This window comes from Vidua chalybeata, chromosome 1 (genome assembly GCF_026979565.1).
Source record: "Vidua chalybeata isolate OUT-0048 chromosome 1, bVidCha1 merged haplotype, whole genome shotgun sequence".
NCBI lineage: Eukaryota > Metazoa > Chordata > Aves > Passeriformes > Viduidae > Vidua > Vidua chalybeata.
In genome coordinates this window covers 20395826-20416703 of record NC_071530.1, presented here as the reverse complement: position 1 = coordinate 20416703, position 20878 = coordinate 20395826, and the positions used below count along the sequence as shown (strand labels likewise).

General features: G+C 38.3%; 1 protein-coding gene across 3 annotated transcripts in view; it reads right to left on the bottom strand.

Moving 5' to 3' along the window:
* Positions 1-11900, bottom strand: part of HACD1 (3-hydroxyacyl-CoA dehydratase 1) — a 31163-nt gene extending 19263 nt beyond the window's left edge. For 2 of the 3 annotated variants that reach the window (XR_008429329.1, XM_053935217.1), the window contains exons 1-6: positions 11641-11900; positions 7347-7464; positions 6138-6156; positions 5968-6056; positions 3158-3279; positions 536-714 (exon numbers count right to left, since the gene is read on the bottom strand). Coding sequence is in view for 2 of the 3 variants with exons in the window: in XM_053935217.1 (XP_053791192.1) it covers positions 536-714; positions 3158-3279; positions 5968-6056; positions 6138-6156; positions 7347-7464; positions 11641-11771 (658 nt within the window). In the remaining variant the exon portion in view is untranslated. The remainder of the gene's footprint in view (positions 1-535; positions 715-3157; positions 3280-5967; positions 6057-6137; positions 6157-7346; positions 7465-11640) is intronic. The other variant, XM_053935229.1, reaches the window with a different exon arrangement.
* Positions 11901-20878: the final 8978 nt, after the last annotated feature.

Genomic DNA, 20878 nt, shown 5'->3' with positions numbered 1-20878 from the left:
CTACAAGGACAAACTAATTAAACCAGAGACTGCAGATGTTCAGAGACGTTTGGAGGGGGTTGATTTCTGCAAAAATGAAATCTTAGAGAATACTGCTTCAAGCTTTTCCTGAGCAGGCTTGGATGATGATTTTTTCAAGGTAAATGGTTATTAGTAAAAAGCTACAGCAAATCTCTGGCACAACTCGCAGAACCATTTTAAAGTCATTACTTCGAAGTGGGAGAGGCACTAGAAAGTCTCAGCGACACAGTTACAGACATTTCTGTGTGCAAGCAAAAACTTTTCTTACTTCATCCAAGTCTGAGAAATAATTTTAGCATTTTCATTGAAATTTTTAAGACAGATTATGTTCCTAAGCAGATCACAGGACAGAAAATTTCAGCCTAACCAATTAAAGCACAGTAAAGCTTGGAACAGAAAGCAGGCTTTTACAGTAGAAAGTGTTCAGCAAATTTTAATACAGGCAGTGTTTATAGCATTGCTGAAGATTGATTTTTGTGATGTTAAAATGTTTCTACAGTTAAACAGTACTTACATGGCACATAGGAGAACATGACAATAATAAGGAAGTAATAGTAGTCAAAGGAGACGTTGTATTTGTTGGGAAGTCTCAGTGAAAACATTCCTGTTTTCTTCACGTAGGGTAAAGCAGCATATATGGTTAGCAGTTCGCCTGCAACTCCAGCAGGATACAAAATGATAAAAAAGTTGTATCTGCATTGAAAAATTAAAAAAAAATCTTGTGAGAAACACTCCAAAATTTTAAAATTTTCTCTTGTTATTATTAGTGGCAAAGAAATGTATTAAAGTAGTTCCTGCACCAGAATCAGGGATCACATCCTGACTTGACACAAAATATAGTTTCAGTTACTTTTGGTAGAGTTGCTTAGATTGACAAGAGAATGCATTCTTCAGTGCTTTGTTTAAAAAACAGTGAAGCATCAGAATGTTTTTATGTCTTTCTAATAAAACAACCCTCAAATTTTTAGTCTCCAATAATGATTTTTTTAGAATGTACTATTCTTACTCCTGTTGTCACTGAAAGGATTCAGACCAGGACTGAATGTCAGATTCAGATGATCCTACATATTTTCATCACAGTGCAGACACACTGGGTCAACTGTATGTACTACAAATATTTTGAAGATAACGACAATGTTAAAAAACATCAGGAGCCTGTTTTACTCACTACAACATAGGAATACAACATTTACCACTAATGGAAACTGGAATAAAAAGAGAAAAGAAAATTACAGTGCCAGAAACTTATCAGATCCATTTTAAAGTGAGATGATGTTCAAATAAAAGGCAAAGCATCCAGTTGAAAGAAAATGTGGTTTGAATGCCAAAGGCCACATAGGCAGTGACAAAATGAAAATTGTAATCAATAGGCTATGTGCTGACCTTTCACACAGTGCACCATGGATATGCATGCAGGTTCTCCTATGGAACAATTCTCCAGTTCATATAGGGAACAGCAATGAGAGCTGTCACACAGAGAGAAAGGTAAAATGTGCACTCCCTGACCAAAAGAAATGAGATGCAAAACAGCAGCAACTAAGCATGAAATTCTCCTAGAAGGAGAAGACTCACAGATGAGGGGAATCACAGAATAGTTCAGGTTGGAAGGGACCACAATAAGTCATCTGGTCCAACTTCCCTCCTCAAGCAGGGTTATCCTAAGGCACATGGAACAGGATTGTGTCCAAATGGTGTTTGAATATCTCCAGTGAAGGAGACACTGGATTGTCTCTCTGGAAAATCTGTTCCAGTGCTCAGTCACCTGCACAGTAAAGAAGTTCTTCCTCATGTTCAGGTGGCACTTCCTGTGCATCCGTTTCTGCCCTTTGCCTCTTGTCCTATTGCTTGGCAGCACCAAGAAGAATGTAGATTAGATAAGAAGGAACTAATACCTTACATATTGTTTGTCTCATTGCAGTGATAAGCTAAAGATCAGAAATTCCATCTCTCTTGGTACTGAATTCATGCTCAGTTGTGCTGTTTGTTTATCCATAAATCTTGATGGGATATTTTAGACTCTATGAAAAAATAATATATTTTCAAATGATTTGTTTATATTAATATTTCACCATATGTCTCTTTAGTGAGAATGTTGGTTTTCCCAACTGTTCATATTAAGGAAAAAAAAACCTCTGTTATTCCAGGCACACTGACCTGATAGCAAAAATTATTATCTGTCAATGTAATTTGTTCTGAGTGCATTTCTCTTTCTGAAGTCTGTACTAAAAACTACTGATGACAGCCAATCTGACTATCTTTAAGTTTGTCATTTAGTGCTTAAACAAGTCTCTCACTTAGGCACTAGCAAAAAGGAAATGTTGTATAAGAATGGACATGAATATCAGACATATCAAAGAAGTGCATTAGAAGCATCAAACCTACATTATCTATAAAATAAAAATAAAGGAAAATAACAATCAAACACTTTTAAATAAGAGTTGCCTGTACTGAATGTAGGTTAGATATTCTTCTTCTAACATATCTGCCTTACATGTATTTTTCAAATAATGAGTATATAGAATACTATTCCAGTTAAGTCTCCTGATAAACACACAGAGTCTCTGTAGTGTATGTGATGTAGTGGCCAACTTTAAGAATGCTTCAAAGTCAAAATAGTTTTGATTTGGAACTCGATTTTTGGTGGCCTAAACTAAGCTAGTATTTAACTTCACTACATGGACATAATCTTACAAAAACTCTGATAAAGCAGAATTTCTTATAAAGTAATAATACAGATTGAGTGACAACAACTGCAACATTTTCAAAAAACTAACATCCACAAAGACTAGCACAGGTGCTTAATTTTGGACACTGTATTCAGAGCATCATAAAGAGTCATACTGCAAATTAAAAGATGACTCCAAAGATAGAGAAAAAAAAAATAGAGTACGAGAAAGCAGAGTTCAAACTGTGAGACACAGAAAGCAAAGAAAAAACCATACCCCAAAAACCTCAGCTAAAATATTTTTAACATATTAAACCAAGCAACAATGATCCCAAGTACAGAAAGCAACTGACTTGCACTTTGCTGACACATAACCAAAGCTCAAACATCTGCCCTCCTGTGTGTTAGTTCAGCATGCGTGAAACCAACATGCACAGAATCATGAGAAACTCAAGTGCAAGACATCTCCACCTGGCCCATTTAATGAAGTATGGCAAATGGTTGAGCAGGTTGAATGTGTAGAAGGAATATCGAGTAATCTCTGTCACAGTCCATACGACCAGAAAAAGAATAACGCTCTCCTCATTCTGGATCTGCAGAAGTATAAAGAACCAACATTTTCTTGATCCTTAGGCTTCTTTTCTGTGCAAACTGCAACAGACTTCTCTTTAAGATATATAGAACAGAACTAATATCTTGTAAAGAAAGAAAATTTTGGCACAAAAGAGATATGCTGAAACCATTACCATGTACAGTTCATTATCATATGCGTTTACTAACATACAGACATTTGTCAACTGAGCAATCTTCATCCATTATGCAAATATCAAAATATAAAACCCTATAATTATGCTTATTCTTCCTCTTTATTCTCTACCTACATTCCTCTTTTTATCTGTGGTTGATCTACTTGTTTATGTTCTTCCTCCTCAAGACAGCAAGAACAACAAAATGCTACAGAAGATACATTCTTCTCATAATCACTTTTTAATCATTCTGCATTTCACTACTCCATTTCCCAGATTTTCTCTTATTTTTTATCTTGCTTTTTCTTCAATATATAATGCACATCTCCATGAAACTTTAGACCAAAGGAATTGCTTTATATAACCTACTAACTGGAACTTGGTCACAGAAGATCAAGTTTGGCAGACTTCAGGGATCTCTAAGATAGTTAAGGAGCTGGAGCACAGATGGCTCACTAAATGAAGAGTAGTTGGTAGATCAGGAGCTTTGGGTAAACTCACTCAACAATCCTGTGTAAGATTTAAGTTCTGAGTCATTAAACTGCCTCATCAGTAAGTAGCACATCTCTGCTGTTTCAAAACACCACTTCTTTTTCACTCTGAGTGAACAAATAAACAAAAGTCCCCAAATACAAAGAAGGCACCTGGGGATCTATTACAAACACTACCTTCTGTGAGGAAGAATTACACACAAGTAATTTTCTTTCCTTTAAGAGGGGAGGAATTTTGTAATACACTTCTATGCCTGAAGGCTGAAAAGCTCCAGGGATGTCTGTGAAATAGAATAAAGCAACACAAGTTTTGTTAAAATTTTTAAAAATGTAAATGATTTTTCAAAATAAAATGCAACATGGTGACAAAGATTAATATATCTCCAAGATGCTGAAAATCCACAACTCTTGACACAAAAGTCAAGAAAAATTTTAAATGCTCATAAAATCTCACCCTCAATGTGTCAGTCAAAGGTGGTGCAATTTTAGCAGAAGGATCTCACCAACTTCATAAAGAAAATGGAGACATAAAAATAGCACCAAAATTACAAACAAATAGCAGCAACTGAAGTGCAAAGGCACTCAAACAAATAAGCAAAGGTAAAGACAGAATTAGGTTGTTCTTTGCCTCATGCAATTAGAGACAAACATTGATAACTCAAACTTGGATTCATGTCACAGTGCTAAATCCAAGCAGAAGAGCTTTAAATAAGTATGCAGAGAATTCCTATCTGCTGCCTTGCAAATCTGCAGTCAGTTGGGGAGGTCTGGCTCTGGCTATTATCACTGACATGCCTCTCACCACTTAAAGTGACCCTGAACATTCATGCCTGCTAAACAATAACAGCGTGAAATACAATCAGACATACATTCGAATGTATTTCTTCTTGGACACAGCTCGGCCTACAGTAGTGTAGATAGAGAAAATAACAGGAATTGCTGAATATGCTTAAGATTTAGTCCACTGCAGATAATTAAAAAAGGCAAAATGCAGTGCTATAGTCCAGCTCACGTGTAGGTATTCAATATAAGAATCTTGTTGATTTTTGAGACATTTTGCCTTACAGAAAAATATAAAAAGTTAGCTTAAAATAAAAAAAAAAACAAAAAACCAAAAAAAAACCCAAAACAAACCGAAAAAACAAACAAAAACAAGAAAAAAGAAGAACAAAAAAATTAACCCTATGAAAAGCCTATTTAGTTTATTCCATGTTAAAGATGCAGTGTAGAAAACAAGTCCTCTTGTGAAATGAAATGAAGATTTGATAACTGAGGCAGGTGCTAGGATAATTCATCTGCAGAAGAAAGGCCTATGCCATCTGCTGGTGAGACAGTTTAATGGCTCAGCTTTTCAAGTTCTGAAGAAATTCAAGAGCACAAAACCTATCACTTAATTTTTTTACACGCCTTTCATAGAAAGCACACCTCATAAGCTGAACCTAATGTCCTACCTACTAGTTGTGAACAACTTGCTTCATTCTGCTAATGGATCACTAGCCTTACAACAGCCACCCAAAGTCAGGCAAATAAGCTATTGTCATCTACACAGGTCCTTATGTGACACACTAGATGTCATAAAATGTCAAGATTACCATAACATTAAAATTTTGAGAAGATTTCTAAAAAAATAGCAAAATCGCAACCATGTTTATCCATGTGAATTCAAGACATAAATTTAAAGACAAAAATTTACCTTTTATTTAGATTAATTCAGCAAGTGCTAATTAAAATTTTTGAAAGGGAGCTGTTAACACTAGGGTAGTTTTGCTTGGAAATAATAGGAGTAGTCATTGATTTCATTTAGGCAGACCACAGAGGGCAAGATGCTGAAAACACTAGTGATTCACAGCTAAGACCCAGACTTCGTCTCCTTGCAAGAATCACACAAATTCTATTTTGTAACCCTAACTCCAAAATTGCACTCAAATAAGCATTAGCTACAGGAATAGAATTAATTTTTAGCTTGGTCTTCCTTGTGAAATGAGAACTGTAGTAATAGCTTCTCCTTAAAAGCAAATGAAACATAATTTGCTCAGACACATACCTGTTTTATACTGTGTGCAATGAACCACACCATGAAGATTCTTGAACTCACTTGGACCCCAGTCACAAGCACAGATGTGCGAACTATTCCTTAAAAAGAGAAACATGTTATCTCTGTTCCACAATTCGTGTTTTAACTAGTTACAGGAGAAACTAAAACAAAGAACTCACCAACTGCACAGTGGATTACCTGTAAATAAAAATAAGTCAGAGGTTACTGATCTGCAGCGTGTTACTAACTACCCTATAATCATGGCCTTTTAATATTAATATAAACCTATGCTCAGTTCTGGTTTTTGTGTCCCACTAACAGTCATAAAAAGAAATACATGGCAGAGCCCTGGCAATCAGTGTTGGGATGGCCTCAATATCTGAGCTGTGCAAATACATGAAAGACATTTGTTTTCCAAATTAATTGTAAATATCAGACATTTAGATACTTATAAAGCATTTTATTCAACTAGTAAGCTTCTCTTCCTTATTCATAGAATTTTAAAGGACAGTGTAGAGGAAGTCACGTAAGGAATGCTAAACACACAGCAATTTTAAAATGTTCTGCATTCATTACAGATTATTAACATTATTGTACTTTTGTCAATGACAGCTATGAAACTTTAGATACAGTGTCAGTAATGTTTAGCAAATGAAGTGCTTTTCATTATTTTGTCAGCTTTGAATAGAATTACTTACGGTAAAAGTTTAACAGCACAAAAGCCTATATGCAGCTAGTGACATGATTTTAACAGTTGTTAGAACTAGAGATGTTGTGAGAAAAAAAATGTTAAAACATGAACAGGCATTCTTTGTTGTGCCTGGGAAAGAACTGCAAGTGGTCCATAAACCCAGCAATAAAGCTTCATTCCGCAGATATACCAGAACTGAGGCCAATAGTTCATAGTTTGCAAAAGTATTACTTAAAGAATACTTTGCACATCTTGCACAGACCCTGTTGCAATGGATTATATGGGGTGCATGAATCCCGTCTTGAAATAAGCAGAAGCAGGAAAGGCACAGAAGGATAGTAAGTCCAGTATAAAGAATACAAGGTAAGCTATAACCTCTGAGATGGTGACATCTACTACACTAAAGGGCTGATCTGCTGGCTGTAATACCTTCAAGATTTTGCCTTTTGCATTAAATACTCTCAAATCAAAGCAGTTCCCAGGCACTGATTTAAAGAAATATTAGATTTAAGTCTTAAAAACACATGCTCATTTGTTGCAAGTAATCACCTTGCACCACCCCCAAAACTTCATTAAATAATAAAGTAAAAAGGACTTTTAGTACTAATATAATATTTTTATTTTAAATTCAGGATAATAATGTGTTTTGCCTATGATATGCACTATTCAGTAAAGCAAACTAATGTTTAAAATTTACCTCAAGCAAAGCAAATGTCTGGAAAAATTTAAGCGTCTTTTGAACGCTTCTGAATAAGCCTCTATGTGTTCCTTTCTGTATATAAAACCGCACCATGGCAATACCTAATACCAGCCACCTATAAAAGAAAGAGAATGGATACATTTCAAATTAGAATTCTAAAAATATCCATCCATGATAAATAATTTTATAGAGTATTATTCTTCACAGATTAACTTTGATTCCTCACTTTTCGGTGTTCTTAGATCAAAAAATATCTTTAGACATAAATAGTATATAATATTATGTAAGCATTACACTCATCTCTTTACTTGGAAAATAATGGAGAATAACTTGCTGCCTTCCGAGGATTGACTTAACTGGGGGAACGCCCCAAAACCACCCATCCATCAGACTTTTCTGCAGCAGTGACTACATATTTTTACTATTGAATCCTCATGCACCTTGACTATTAAATACTGTTATTTGAAACCACATTATGAGCTTGGCACTGAAGTCACCGTTTGGGTTGGAAGTTTGTAAACGTAAAGGACTGGAATTTATGCATATCAGTTTCACATTTTTCATGGCCCCTCAACTCACTGATTTCAGGACTGACTAGTGATGTTAATGCTCCTGTTTTGATTGTCCAAATTAAGGTACCGCTATAATTATGTTTTCCAAAGTGTTGAGAAGTGTTTTAAAAGTTGACTTAAAAATCAGACTCCAAAGTGCTGAAAGATGGGTGCGCTATGCTCCAGACTTCAAGAAACATATTTAACTAGCACATTTGAAGGGGTTGGATGAATTTATTTTGGTTTTTTTAGGAAACTGAACAATTATGCCAACTAATAACCCTTCCAATGTAAAAGAAAGAAAAAGCAACAGTATCTTTTAATCATAGTAGAATTTGACATAAAATTTAAATTGAGATTTAGAATGGAAATTGAGATAAAAAAAATAAACATCTAAATTGTTGGTTGATCCCACCACCTGCCACAGACTCTGTAAAATAATCCAAGGCATGAGGAATTCCTTCCATGTAATAAACCCATTTTTATATCATAAGGATTTTCAAAACAGTGTGCTGTATCTTCCTTAATCATGGGATTAATTGGGTAGGAACAGACTTTAGAGACCAACACCCTCTGCCATAAGCAGGGACACCTTCCACTAGACAAGGTTGCTCAGGGCCCCATCCAACCTGGCTTTGAACACTTCCAGGAATGGAGCATCCAGGGGTTCTTTGGGCAACCTCTGCAAGTGCCTCACTACCTTCTGAGTAAAGAATTTCTTCCCAATATCTAATCTAAACCTGCCTTCTTTCAGTTTAAACCTATTATACCTTATTCTATCACTATAGGCACTTGTGCAAAGTCCCTCTCAAGCTCTCTTGTGGGCTCCCTTCAGGAACTGAAATTATGTCACCCTGGAGCCTTCCATTCTCCAGACTGAAAAAAACCAAACTCTCTCAGCCTTTCAGACATATATATCATTCTTAAAACATCACATTAGCAAGAAGACTGAAAACTTCAGGTTTCAATCCAAAAAAACTAAGAAAGTACAAAAATTCTTTAACATAGACATAGGCATAACAAGAGCTATGGATGGCTATTTTGAGAGATAAAAATAAAAATCAAAAATGACAAAAATTTTAGTTTAATGTCTTCTCTGAAATTGCTGGGACAATCACTCAATCCTTTCATTCTCCATAAAGCCATAGCAAGTATATTCTACAGCAACATGAGCTCTGGCTAAGGAAGGGCCCAAGTGACAAAGCAGAAGGGCTTCAGAAATACTCAGAGACAGATTCGGAGAGATTATAAACATTCAGAAAAGTATTTACATAAACATTTGGACAAATATTTAACTAATCCTCTTGTAGTCCTCCCTGAGCATAAGGTACAGGCTAGCACTGGAAACAGGGTACCTGGAAATAGTAATCTTTGGTCAGATCCACTCTGCTGTAAGATCGAGAGAGCCGCCTGGATCCTGACAGCTCCCCGCTCACCTCGGATGGCACGGATTTCAGTATCAGCCCCTTAACAGCTCCTACGCACGGCGGCTGCTGCTATGCAGTCACTTGGTGTGCCCCATTCCAGCACTTCATGACAGCACTTCAAACTCACATAGAGTTAGTCAGGCTTCTCCACACAGCAGGAATGATTCCCCTCTTTGATCCCTTCTACTTTAAGCCCATGAATCTGATCTGTCAGTGCTCCAAAATTTTCCCCCACAAGTGTTACTTAGATTTTATAATGGATTTTAAATATGAGTGCATCTATTTCAGGTTGTCTCCCACCACTATGGAAACAAGGAATTACTGGAATATCACTGGTAGTCTTTCACAGTGGAGCTGCCCCATTTTACAGTGAAGTGTTTGACAAGAGGAAGGTGATAGTGAGTTTACATCCAGCTGGCAGCACAAATGTGGCAGCAACAGCTCTGTCTGAGACTTAGACTGAGAAGTCATAATACATTTAACCTAACAAGGCATTTTCTGCATCTCATTCCACAACCAAAGCATTGCAGAGAGAAGTAATCTTGGACTACACTCAAAGATGGCAAATGTATTTTTCTTAAATTATTTTTTTATGTGGACATAAATTTCTATAGATAGATTTATTCAGCTGTCAGTGGTTTTGACTTTGGATCTCAGGAAAGTCCTCATATTGATTATTACAAATTACCAGGAAATGGAAAATACTTTCTGTAATACTCCCAGTTGGGACTTTCAGCAGGACTGAGTATTGATCTGTCATTTTAGTCCTTTAAATCTGTTTAGAAACAAAGATAAGCTGCAGGGTTTTTTATTAGAATGGTTGTTTCATTGTAATAAATGAAACATAACATGTAGTTATGCATTAGTTTGTTAAAACTCCAGAAACATGTTGCTATATTGCACTGCCTGGACAACTGGACAAATATACTGTTCTAGTTAAATATTTATCCTGTATAGCGTTTCTGTTAAGTATACCTGTATTCTAGTTAAATATTTATCCTGTATAGCATTTCTGTTAAGTATACCTGTATTTCAAATATGTATTTTTCTCTTAAACTGTACCCATAAACGATTATAAGAATTTATTCCTATCTCTTTTTTTTTTTCCTGCTTCCACATAAAAAATCTGATTTTGCATGTCTTAATTTCTTTCGATATTAATGGAAAATGGGAGAGAAGGAAGTGGGAGATACTGAAGCAGCACCTAAGGTCAAAACTAATACAGTTCGATAATCTTTTAGAGACATATAAAAGTCAGTGGCAAGAGTCAGTGCTCATTAGCAAATTCACACATGGAGCACAAGACTGGTAATTCAATGAGGTAACATTAACCTCATGTAAAAGCACTTTTCAAAAAGTGCTGCAATAATATATGAACAGACTTTAAAGTCTCAAGATACACAGTTGCTAGTGAGAAGAAAGCCATTACGATCACATTCCTGGCTTTCTCCAGCAGTGCTTGAGCTCCTGCCTCAACTGCAGCGTGTTAGTTTTACTCTACGGGATTCAAAGGGCAGTGAGACCACCCATTAGTAACCAAAATAAAACTGTTCTCATTATGCATATCACACTAGAAGTTGTAAATTTTTTCATTCTTAGCTTTCTTTTAAACATGTGGAAATGAATAGGTTGAGGTTTTTTCCCCCAAGTGTTAGCGAACAGGGAAAATTTTCAAGAAGTGAGAATATGTGCTTCGAGCATTAGTGCTCGACAACATAAACCTGACTGATCTTATAATCTGCTATTCAAAATAAATACCCTCTTTCCTCAGAGCAAAGCCTCGCAGCACGGAGCACAAGCTCAAATGAACTTCCTGGGCTACTCTTCCGCCTCCACCCTCCAGCTCATCCCTCCATCCCGCGGGCCCGGCTGGCTTTGGACAGCTCTGCCTGCCGGGAGCCGGAGCTCTGCTCTCTCAGAGCCAGGGCGCACCGACCCGAGCGCGCCGCCTCACACGGGACCCGGCCCTGAAGCCCCCGGCGGCACCGAGGAGCGCTGTCGGCTCCCCGCGGGCGGCCAGCAGCCCCCTCCGCATCCGGCGAGGCCGCGCCGCGGGACGCGGCTCCCCGCCCGGCATTCCGGTCCCGGCTATACTTAACCTCCGCGGCGGGCGCGGGGTGACGCGCTGCGCCGTATTAGGCAATGCTCGGCAGGCGAGGAGACCCCCGCTGCCGGCGGCTCCTCCGCGTCCCGGCTCTCCCGCCCGGCCGCCGCCCGGCTCCGCCGGGCCCCCGCCTCGCCCCGGCCGCGCCGCCCCCGCTCCGCCGCTCCGCGCCCCGCGGACGCGCCGCGCTGCCGTCCGCGCCCGCTCACCCCGCGGTCATGGCGACGTTGTAGAAGATGAGCCATGTCGTGGCCAGGGCGCCCAGCTTCTTCTTCTTCTTGCCGTTCTCCTTCTCCTCCACCGCGCCGTTGCCGCCTCCGTCCTCCTCGCTGGACGCCATGGTTCCCCGGCCGGGAGCGCGGCGCACACGGCGGGGAGGAGGGGCTCCCTCCGCGGCGGGGCTGCGGCGCGCTGACAGCCGGACCGGGCGCTGTCTCTCACCCCATCTGTCTTCCCCGAGGGCCGCTGCCGCCGGCGGCTCACATGGCCCTGCGCGCTCCTCCCTCCGCGCCGCGGGTCTCCCCGGGTCAGCCGGAGCCTGCGGGGGCGGGTGAGCCTCCAACCGCGGGGAGATCCTGGTGGGATGATACCTGGCCTTGCCGTCAGGCAGCAGCAGCGGGCACAGCCCACCTCAGAAAAAGTGGCAGAAAATAATGCAGTTCTTGGAAACACAGAAATGGGTGTCTGAGATTGAATACCTGGGAGTATGCCAGAGACCGACTGGTGGGAATATGCCCAGGCCCCCACCTCAGAGGCCAAACAGCCACCTGCCAGGGTGAGCACGACAGTCTGGTAGGTCTCCATAAATACCACCCTCAATACATGAGGAAGACTAAGGCTCATACCTGAGAAGGGGACATTTCTTCCAAAGGCCTGAAGAGCACCCAGGTGGCAGACTGAAGGATAGATCTGAGTGTGCAGGTTACCTTGTAAATGTCTGCTCTCTGTGCAAGTGCACAGGGAAGCTAAGCCAGTACAGTAGCATTGCTGGGACTGGTTCTGGAAGGGGGACAGCCTTAGCCTGATGTGACATGATGCTTCAAAAGTGTGGGCTGCACCCACTGTCCTGACACCTGGCTCAGTCTCTGCTAGCCTGGGGATGCAGGCTCCTCATTTCCACAGCTAAGCATGGTGACCATGGCCTCTCAGCCCACATACCTCAGACACAGGCATATACAGACAGAAGAATTCCAAAAGTGGGTTGGGATATCTTTGAAATGCTACTTGTTCAGTAGAATTTAAGGAGTCCAAGTCTGTCTACTTTAGAATGGGGTGGGTATTTCAACGCTGAAGACACCTGGATGTCTCAGGTCGAGGGCCTTCATGTAAAGATAAGCAGATGTGCTAAACAAAACCTAAGTCTCCCCCTCCTCACCAAAGCACACAAGCAGATGTTCATCTTTTAGCCTCAAAACACACACCCACTGGCAACAGCAAACATATAATGTGCAAAATGAGTAGTTGGCAAAAGAACACATTATATATGCTCTTAGATTACTCTAGGTACCAATATTACACATGGATGTAGCATCCATAGCATACATGGATGCTTTTTGTGCTCAAGTAATAAATATAATCCAGTTTGAGAATCCTGTAGTTAAAAAATCAAGACAAAGAATTTACACACAGGATTGAATGACCCAACTCAGAAGTTTTTGCAAATACAGGTTAAGCTGAGCCTATATGTCATCTCAATGTGACAACATAAGTTGGTTTCGTTTTCCAAAATATTTTCAATATTTAGTATTTTAATTCTGGACATTCCTGCTATTTTACTTACATGTTTTCTCCACTTGAATTCCTCTTCTCTATTCAAACTATTTTAATTTTTTGGCTTTGACAATGTAGTGATGAAAGAGGCACCAAAAATTAACCACATATGATGAGTAAAGTGGGTTTTTTTTCTCATTTGATTTTGCCAATTTATGAATTCATTAACTGATGAAGATTTTCTTATCTTAAATTATGGTACATGGAGAAAGGCATGACTCAATACCAATTTTTAATATCAGTTTTTATTTTTTACTACTTTTAGCTGTCCTTTGCTGTGTTTCTTTTGAGATTTTTCCACAGCTGATTTGAGGCAATAAATCCTATTTTCTTTCTGAAGTAAAAATTTTCCATTTTTAAATCCCTTCTTGGATGTTTTCCATGCTTTTGCTCAGAATCTCATTAGAATTCTGTATTACTTTCCTTCCCCTATTTATTTGCTCAGCTTTATTGATTTTGGATGCACACATTATCTGTAATGATGACTGGGTTTCTCTTCAGTTAATTTAGTCAATTCAGAACTCAGTGGCAAGGATAAGCGTCTCAATGTGTTTGCTTTAATATTGTGGCTACTATTAAGCTTACAGTTTCTCTTGCTATCACACCATTCATTCACCCAATTGATGAAAACTTTCTGAATATCCCCCCATAATCTTTTCTTGTATTGAAATAAACTAAGCATTTTGTTCCATTTGCAAGATTTGTCATCCCCATTTGGCTATGTTTCCCAAACATTTATTAAAGTATTAAGCACAAAACATATTGCAGAACTGTCGTAAACTGCTGTAATTTTGCTTTAATAAAGTTGCTCCTTGTTTCCATCTCCCACGTTCTAATCCATGGAGATATTTTATTCCTTAATCTGTAGCTACTTCATATCCTGAGTAGTTCCTCTGTGACATTTTTTCAGCAGCATTTTCAAAACATATTTGTTGTGTTAATACATTTTTTTTTACGGATCTGTTTTTATAATTACATGTTCAGGAATTGCAATAAATTAGTTGAAATGTAATTTCTTTTTCATAAATTTTGCTATTGTTACTCTTTAAATCATTATTTCTGTCAATTACAATATATATATTTGTGGTTACTTTTCTGAAGTCTTTATTTAAATTTGATAAAGTGTCAGCTATTTTCAAAGCATTAAGTACAGGACCTTTACTTAATTAAAAATAATTTTTTATAGTAACAAAATTATTTAATCTAATATTTCAACTTTGACTAGCACCTTTTGGGCCCCAAAAATCTCAAAATAATTAATAAGATAGAATTTCTTTACATACAGAAATTTAATCAATAGAAGTGAATAAACTTATTTATTAATTGCATTATCTAAATGAGCTTTTAAAATCAGTTATGAGTAGCTTATCAGTTGAGGTGAACTTTGCTGTTATTCAAACACAGACCAATCTTTCCAACAAATTTCAGGACGGTTGGATCAAGGTCTTTTATGTTGTAGGTGAGAGCATCATTGTGTTTCATATTAATTAACTTTTCCTGGCAATTTACCTTTATTTACTCTAGCTCCAAGTCATCAACACTGCTCTACTCTTACTAGAAAAATAAGTGGTTTTCTTGGTCTTCTTCATGATTTATATTATTATACATTTTACTTCTAGATTCCTATTGCACACACAGATACTCAAAACCTTATAAAGCTGAATGGTTTTCACTTCCAATCTATCTAATGAAATGTTCTACAGTGTTTTGGGGTTTTTGTTACAAAATTTATCTATTCAATATGGAAACACTTCTATGGAATGAAAAATTGTAGTGCTCTGAAAAAATTATAATGACTTATCAGCTCCACGATCACAGGGGAATGTCATCTACTATTGAATGCTTCAAGAACTACTTGATATGAATCCTGCAGAATTACCTTTATACTTCAAACTAGTTAAATGTTAGACAGTAACTTAAAATCCTGTCAAGAATTTGTTAAAAAATGTAACAGCTTGATTCTGCTTGTCCTTCTGCCCTGTCTTCAGTTAATGTTCCCAACACACTGCAGGAACAACATGTTTAGAGAACAGACTTTATATATATTACTTGCACACTATTCTAGGTTTATAGTATGTAGGAATCAATGAGATATTCAAGGATGAATGCAAGTAAACAGAATTTTGTCTAAATTAAACAACACTGTGTGTGTCTTTTTGTGCATTCATCCAAGTGCGTAGATTTATTCTTTAATTTACTATGCTAGGAATTTGATAGAAGATGCTTTCAAAAGATGTGGTGTGTAATGCATTGCATAAATCTTGTGGGAAGAACTAGAAGATCTCATATTTGGCACTTCTGAAGCAGTTGGAGTTTTGCATTGCTATTACAAAATAAATGATTCATATTAAGCCTCTGACTGTACAGCTAAGTAATTAGCGAAGGAAAAGAAATGTTATGAACACAACCTGAAGTGGAATTTTATATTTCTATTAAAAAAATACAAAAATTTTGGTGTGAATATTTAAATTTTTTTTTGTATGGAAATTATTGATTCTACATATCTGAAACCTACTGGTTTATTAAATGTTCTGATAAGCACATTAAGTCTGGGATGCCCTTGTGTATTGCTCTATTTAATCCTCTCCAAGAACAAAACCATAATGCAAACTGCAGTGCTGAAGAACAAACACATGTTAAAGGGAGATGGCTATCCTGCTCATTTGAGTTTGGTTTATCTGCGGTTTTTGATTTATCCAGAGTTTTTTGAACTCTGTACAACAATTATTTTCTTTATGGGATGTTTTAGATATGATGAGATCTGCGCAGTTGGAGTCTTTGCACACTGCAGACTGGCTGTATCAAGAAGCTAACTCCACTTTAATATTCAAATTTTGTGTGTGTATATATATATAACAATTAAAACTGAAATTAGTACTATTAACTTCAATTGTACTGTTCATGTGAGTAAAATAATATACACTTTGGAAATTAACTGGTAGCATAAATATATTCTTAAATTCCCGTTTCTATATTATACAATAAAAGTAATATTCTTCTTATAAAGAAGCTTTTTTACTTTGCCCAACAGATATAATGCAAATTTTTTCACAGGATTTCACAAAACACACTTCAATAATACTAAAAATTCCTTCTGATTTTCTGTGTATTTCAGTGGTAGCTTTCTTGTGTGAGAGCTACAATCTCTACAGAGGAGACCACTTCCATTAGTAGTTTTAGAGCATGCACAATCTAAGCTTGTGATTCAGTTTTATTTCAAGAGCTTGAGTTAAAAAGGGCTCTTTATCAAGTGAGTAGTGTTCCAGCCTGATGCCTGCTGTGGTCAGTAGAAGTAATTCTATTTCCTTCTTCAAAGAGCGGTGGAGAACAAAAAGATTAATTTTAACCTTATCATTGGTTGAAAACTGGTCTGAGTTATCAGCATGAAAAGGTGACCATATTGAGTGTAGTCAGTTTGGCCACACTGAGAACAGGTGTTTGTGCCAAAAAAAGCACCAGGACAAGTGGTTCCCTACAGCAGTGTCAGGAAGCTGGCACAGAGTGATGCTCTGGCTAGCATGCCCAGGGAAGCCCAGGCACCCAGAGATCCCAGCAGCCAGCACCTTACAGGTTATCTGCCTTTCACGGGTATATCACAATACATTACCATAAGAGTACTCAAGCAAATAGCATAAACACATTTTTGTGTTTGACTTCAATGAACTTGTTATCCAAAATAATTTAACAAAACTTCAGTGTAAATATATGAAATATTACTTCATGTGAGTTGCTTTAAAATTTCTGCTTTGAATTCAGAGAGATTGAGGAAGATATAAACCCTTGTTTCTGGCATCCACGTGCAAATATTAACTAGAAGGTTGCACATCACAATTTTTAATGTGGTCAGGGCAAAATGAATTATTTTATAAAATTTATTAGTAGGATCTTTGCCTAGTTCTAAGATTACATGGGTTTGAAGGATTTCCAGTTATATGCTTCATATAATCCTACTTGCATACTTCATAAATAACAAGGAAAACAGGACAATTAAATAATTTTAGCCTGATTTCCTAACAGCAGACACCAGACTAACTGTATTGATATGTTTTATATATTTTCTCTATACATAATGGAATAGATAAGATTACTGTAAGCCATGCTGCTTGGACACTTGCAAAATATTAGGACATATACAGTAAGGTTATAGATGGGAAGTAAATCACTGTGGTCCAGTAGCTAAAGCATCTACGTGTGCCCTGTAACTGGGAAAAATTTTGTCTTCATCATATCATCATATCGTTATGCAGTACAGCTTCTTGTAAGCCATCCAAAACATTTTGTACTTGCCCTGTCAAAGACAAAAGGTGTGATTAAATGGATGGCTGGCACTTGCTGTATTCTGAGCCTTTATCTTTTCCTTTGATTATCCTTTCTTCACAGCTTCCAGTTCCAAAAGCAGTGTACACAGTGGACTATAATGAAAATGCAGTTAAAATAAAGGTCAGTGGGACCGATTTGTGAGACAATCATTGTTCTTCATATCTGTCTCCTTGCTAGAAGTGTACTGGCCTGACTTTTTCCTGGCATCATATACCTTATTTTTACAATGCAGCAGCTACAAAACTAAGATATGCTAAATTAAATGGGCATGACAAATAAAATACTATCCCAGCAAACTGGAGCTGCAGTGGACCTCCATGTCTACAATGGCTTTACCTTATTTTAAGAAAGTGCTTGTCTAATGCTTGTCTAATGCAAGCATGGGTGTCAATTGAGTGATTGTAAAGAACATTAGAACTTCCCCAGCAGATTGTTATTTACAAGTTGCTCCTCTTAGGTATCCTTTCCTACTGAAGACTATAGAGAAATGAATAATTGTGTATCATCAGAATCCAGAATTTGCCTTCATATGGATAAACTCTTGTCACAATTTAAAAAAAAAGTAATGAAATATATAAACAAACAACATAAATAAAACACTTATTCAAATTTAGATGTATGTCACATCTTTAAAATCCAGGAAGTGTGTTATGCTGGAAATTAACTGAATACCTGCCTTTATGAGACTCCACCTGGAGTACTGGATTCACCTCTGAGTACCCCAACATAGGAAGGATGTGGACCCACTGGAATGAATGCAGAGGAGGCCATGAATATGATCAGAGGGCTGGAGCAGCTCTGCTATTGAGATGGGCTGAGAGAGTTACGGCTGTGCAGACAGGAGAAGAGAAGGCTCTGGGAGGCCTCTGGAAGGACCTGGGAGAGCCTTCTGGTATCTGAAAGGTGCCTGCAAGAAAGCTGGAGAGGAACTTTTTAACAAGGACATTGTAGAGACACAGCAATAAGACAAGGGGCAATGGCTTTAAACTGAAACAGGGTAGATTTAGATGAGAAATTGGGAAGAAATTATTTACTGTCAGGGTGGTGAGGCTCTGGAACATATTGCCTAGAGAAATTGTGGGTGCCCCAAACCTGGCAGTGGTTCAAAGATTGAACAGGGGTGTGAGCAACCTGGTGTAGTGGAAAGTGTCCCTGCCCATGGCAGAGGGATTGGAACTAGATTACCTCTAAGGTCCATTCTAACCCAAGCCATTCTATGATCTCTTAGCTGTATCTGAACAACAGTACTATATAAAAAGAGAAGTGTGCAAAGAAAAAAGAAATGTCTGCACCAGTCACCTGAGACTGCTTACTTCAGACAAAAGTAACATATATTAAAAAAAAAAAAAAACCACTCTACTTAAAACTTGCTATAAGGCTGTCTAGAGACAAGCCCTAAGTCAGAGAATTGTTGGACAGATAGACTCATCTGTGAAATCAACAGTCACTGTTGCAGAGGCCATCTTCAGAATGAGGTCCAAAATAGAACAGATGAATAATCCCCTGGACATGCCTGTTTTTCCTGACCCAGACTGCTGAAGTACTGTCCCCAGCCGTGCCTTCCCACCTCTTCACATGTCTGATCTAATTCCAAGGTGAGTCAGAGGTGTGACATGATTCAACTCTGCAGTGAGGTAGTTTTCAGCTGGATCAGCTGATTGTGCAGCCACAAATGAAATGGATCAAATTCCAAATCTAATACAAGAAATGTGGTGGCAGCACATAGTTGTGGGCACAGGGCAGTGTTGCTACATTCTCTTTCAGCTGTAGATCCCCCAAAATTAGATGCAATTTGAGACTGTACCTTTGATCTACACGCCTTACTTTTAGATAGCTAACTTAGGCAGCAGTAGGAAATAATACAAGCATTTTGAACTACATCCAGTAAAGATGTAGTTCACACCTGTTTATTAATAGCATATAGATTAACACACCTGTTCTTAATAGCATATTCATTATACTACTCACATATAAGCTGGAAAAGCTGGTTTCTATGGCCATTTATGTCCGAGAGGGCAAACTTTACACTTCCTGGGAGAGTGCTCTACCTACCAGCCATCGCTGTGCCATGGAAAAATGCTAGAGCCACGAGACAGGGAAAAGAGGGAGATACAATAAAATATGGAGTTTTGGAAGGACTTCACACTGTGTCTACAGAAAAAAAAATATTACAGAATCAAAATATGAGCTATGATTACAGAACCCTAAGGAGCTTCCTGGTATAGACTGCCTTTTTTCAAAATGTTCAGTAGAGTATTGGGAAGGAAAGTTGGGTTGGAATGCTTTTAGGCTGAAGGCAGTCTAAAACCCCAGTTCCCAAGTGTTGTGTTAGCTCTTCCTGCAGGACTACTGAATAAAAGCTCTGTTTGTTTTGAAAGGATTCCTACAATTAGTTCTGAACCGATCAGAAAGAAGGGATGAGAAAGGGGATAAAGCAGGCTCAGAGGACATCTACCATACGTCTTTTGTGAACATAATGGGGGATGATGAATGGGGAGGAGGTAAAGCATCCTCTGAGAATATCTAGTAGTTGAATAGAGGTAGAATAAAAAAAAATTTAAATTCCTTACAAGTAGTCAGTTCTACACAGCAGATCAATGCTGACCTGCATTAGCTACTGAAAACAGTTGCTATGGATAGGTAAAGAAGCAGAACTAGAGGTCTGGGAAAGAAACCTTAGTAAAATAACAAAGTGCTTAGTGATTGTAAATCCTTGTGGGAAGAGACTTGGTGCGCAGTTTTCATTTGATGTGTCAGAAATCTGCCTAATGCATGAAATCGCATTCATTATTGAGCATGGTTAGTGCTATTGATTGCATCTAGTGTTTCTGCCCTGCAAACAGTCATAGCACCTTTTTTATTTCTTGTTTGCACGCCTGTGATATGCTCCTATTGCTCTGTGTCTGACTCTTTCCCCAAGTGTATACACGAGCCTAGTTTTACTTAATTTGCAATCCAACTAGTTCAGAGTAATCAAACAGTACTAAAAGGCCTTAAGGATAATGACTTCAGTTTTATGTGACAGCAGGAATATGCAGAACGTGTCTTATCCTATGAGTCATATTGTTAATGTGGGACACACCACACTGAAGCCAGCAATATAGGCTTACAAAGTGGAGGACCAAGATAGAGAACCAGAAGCCACGGGATATCCCAGGCCCTGTGACCCGCTGATAGCTACTGCCCTCCATGGGATGTGACCGCAGACAACTGGTCAGGCTCCCGTGTGATGCTGTGAGAGATACTGGCATAACCACCAGCCTGCCCTTTGCCGTCAGGCTAACCCATGTCACAAGCACCATGGCATTACCAATGAAAAGATTCAGTCAGACCAACATATAGGGAAGCTCCAAAAAT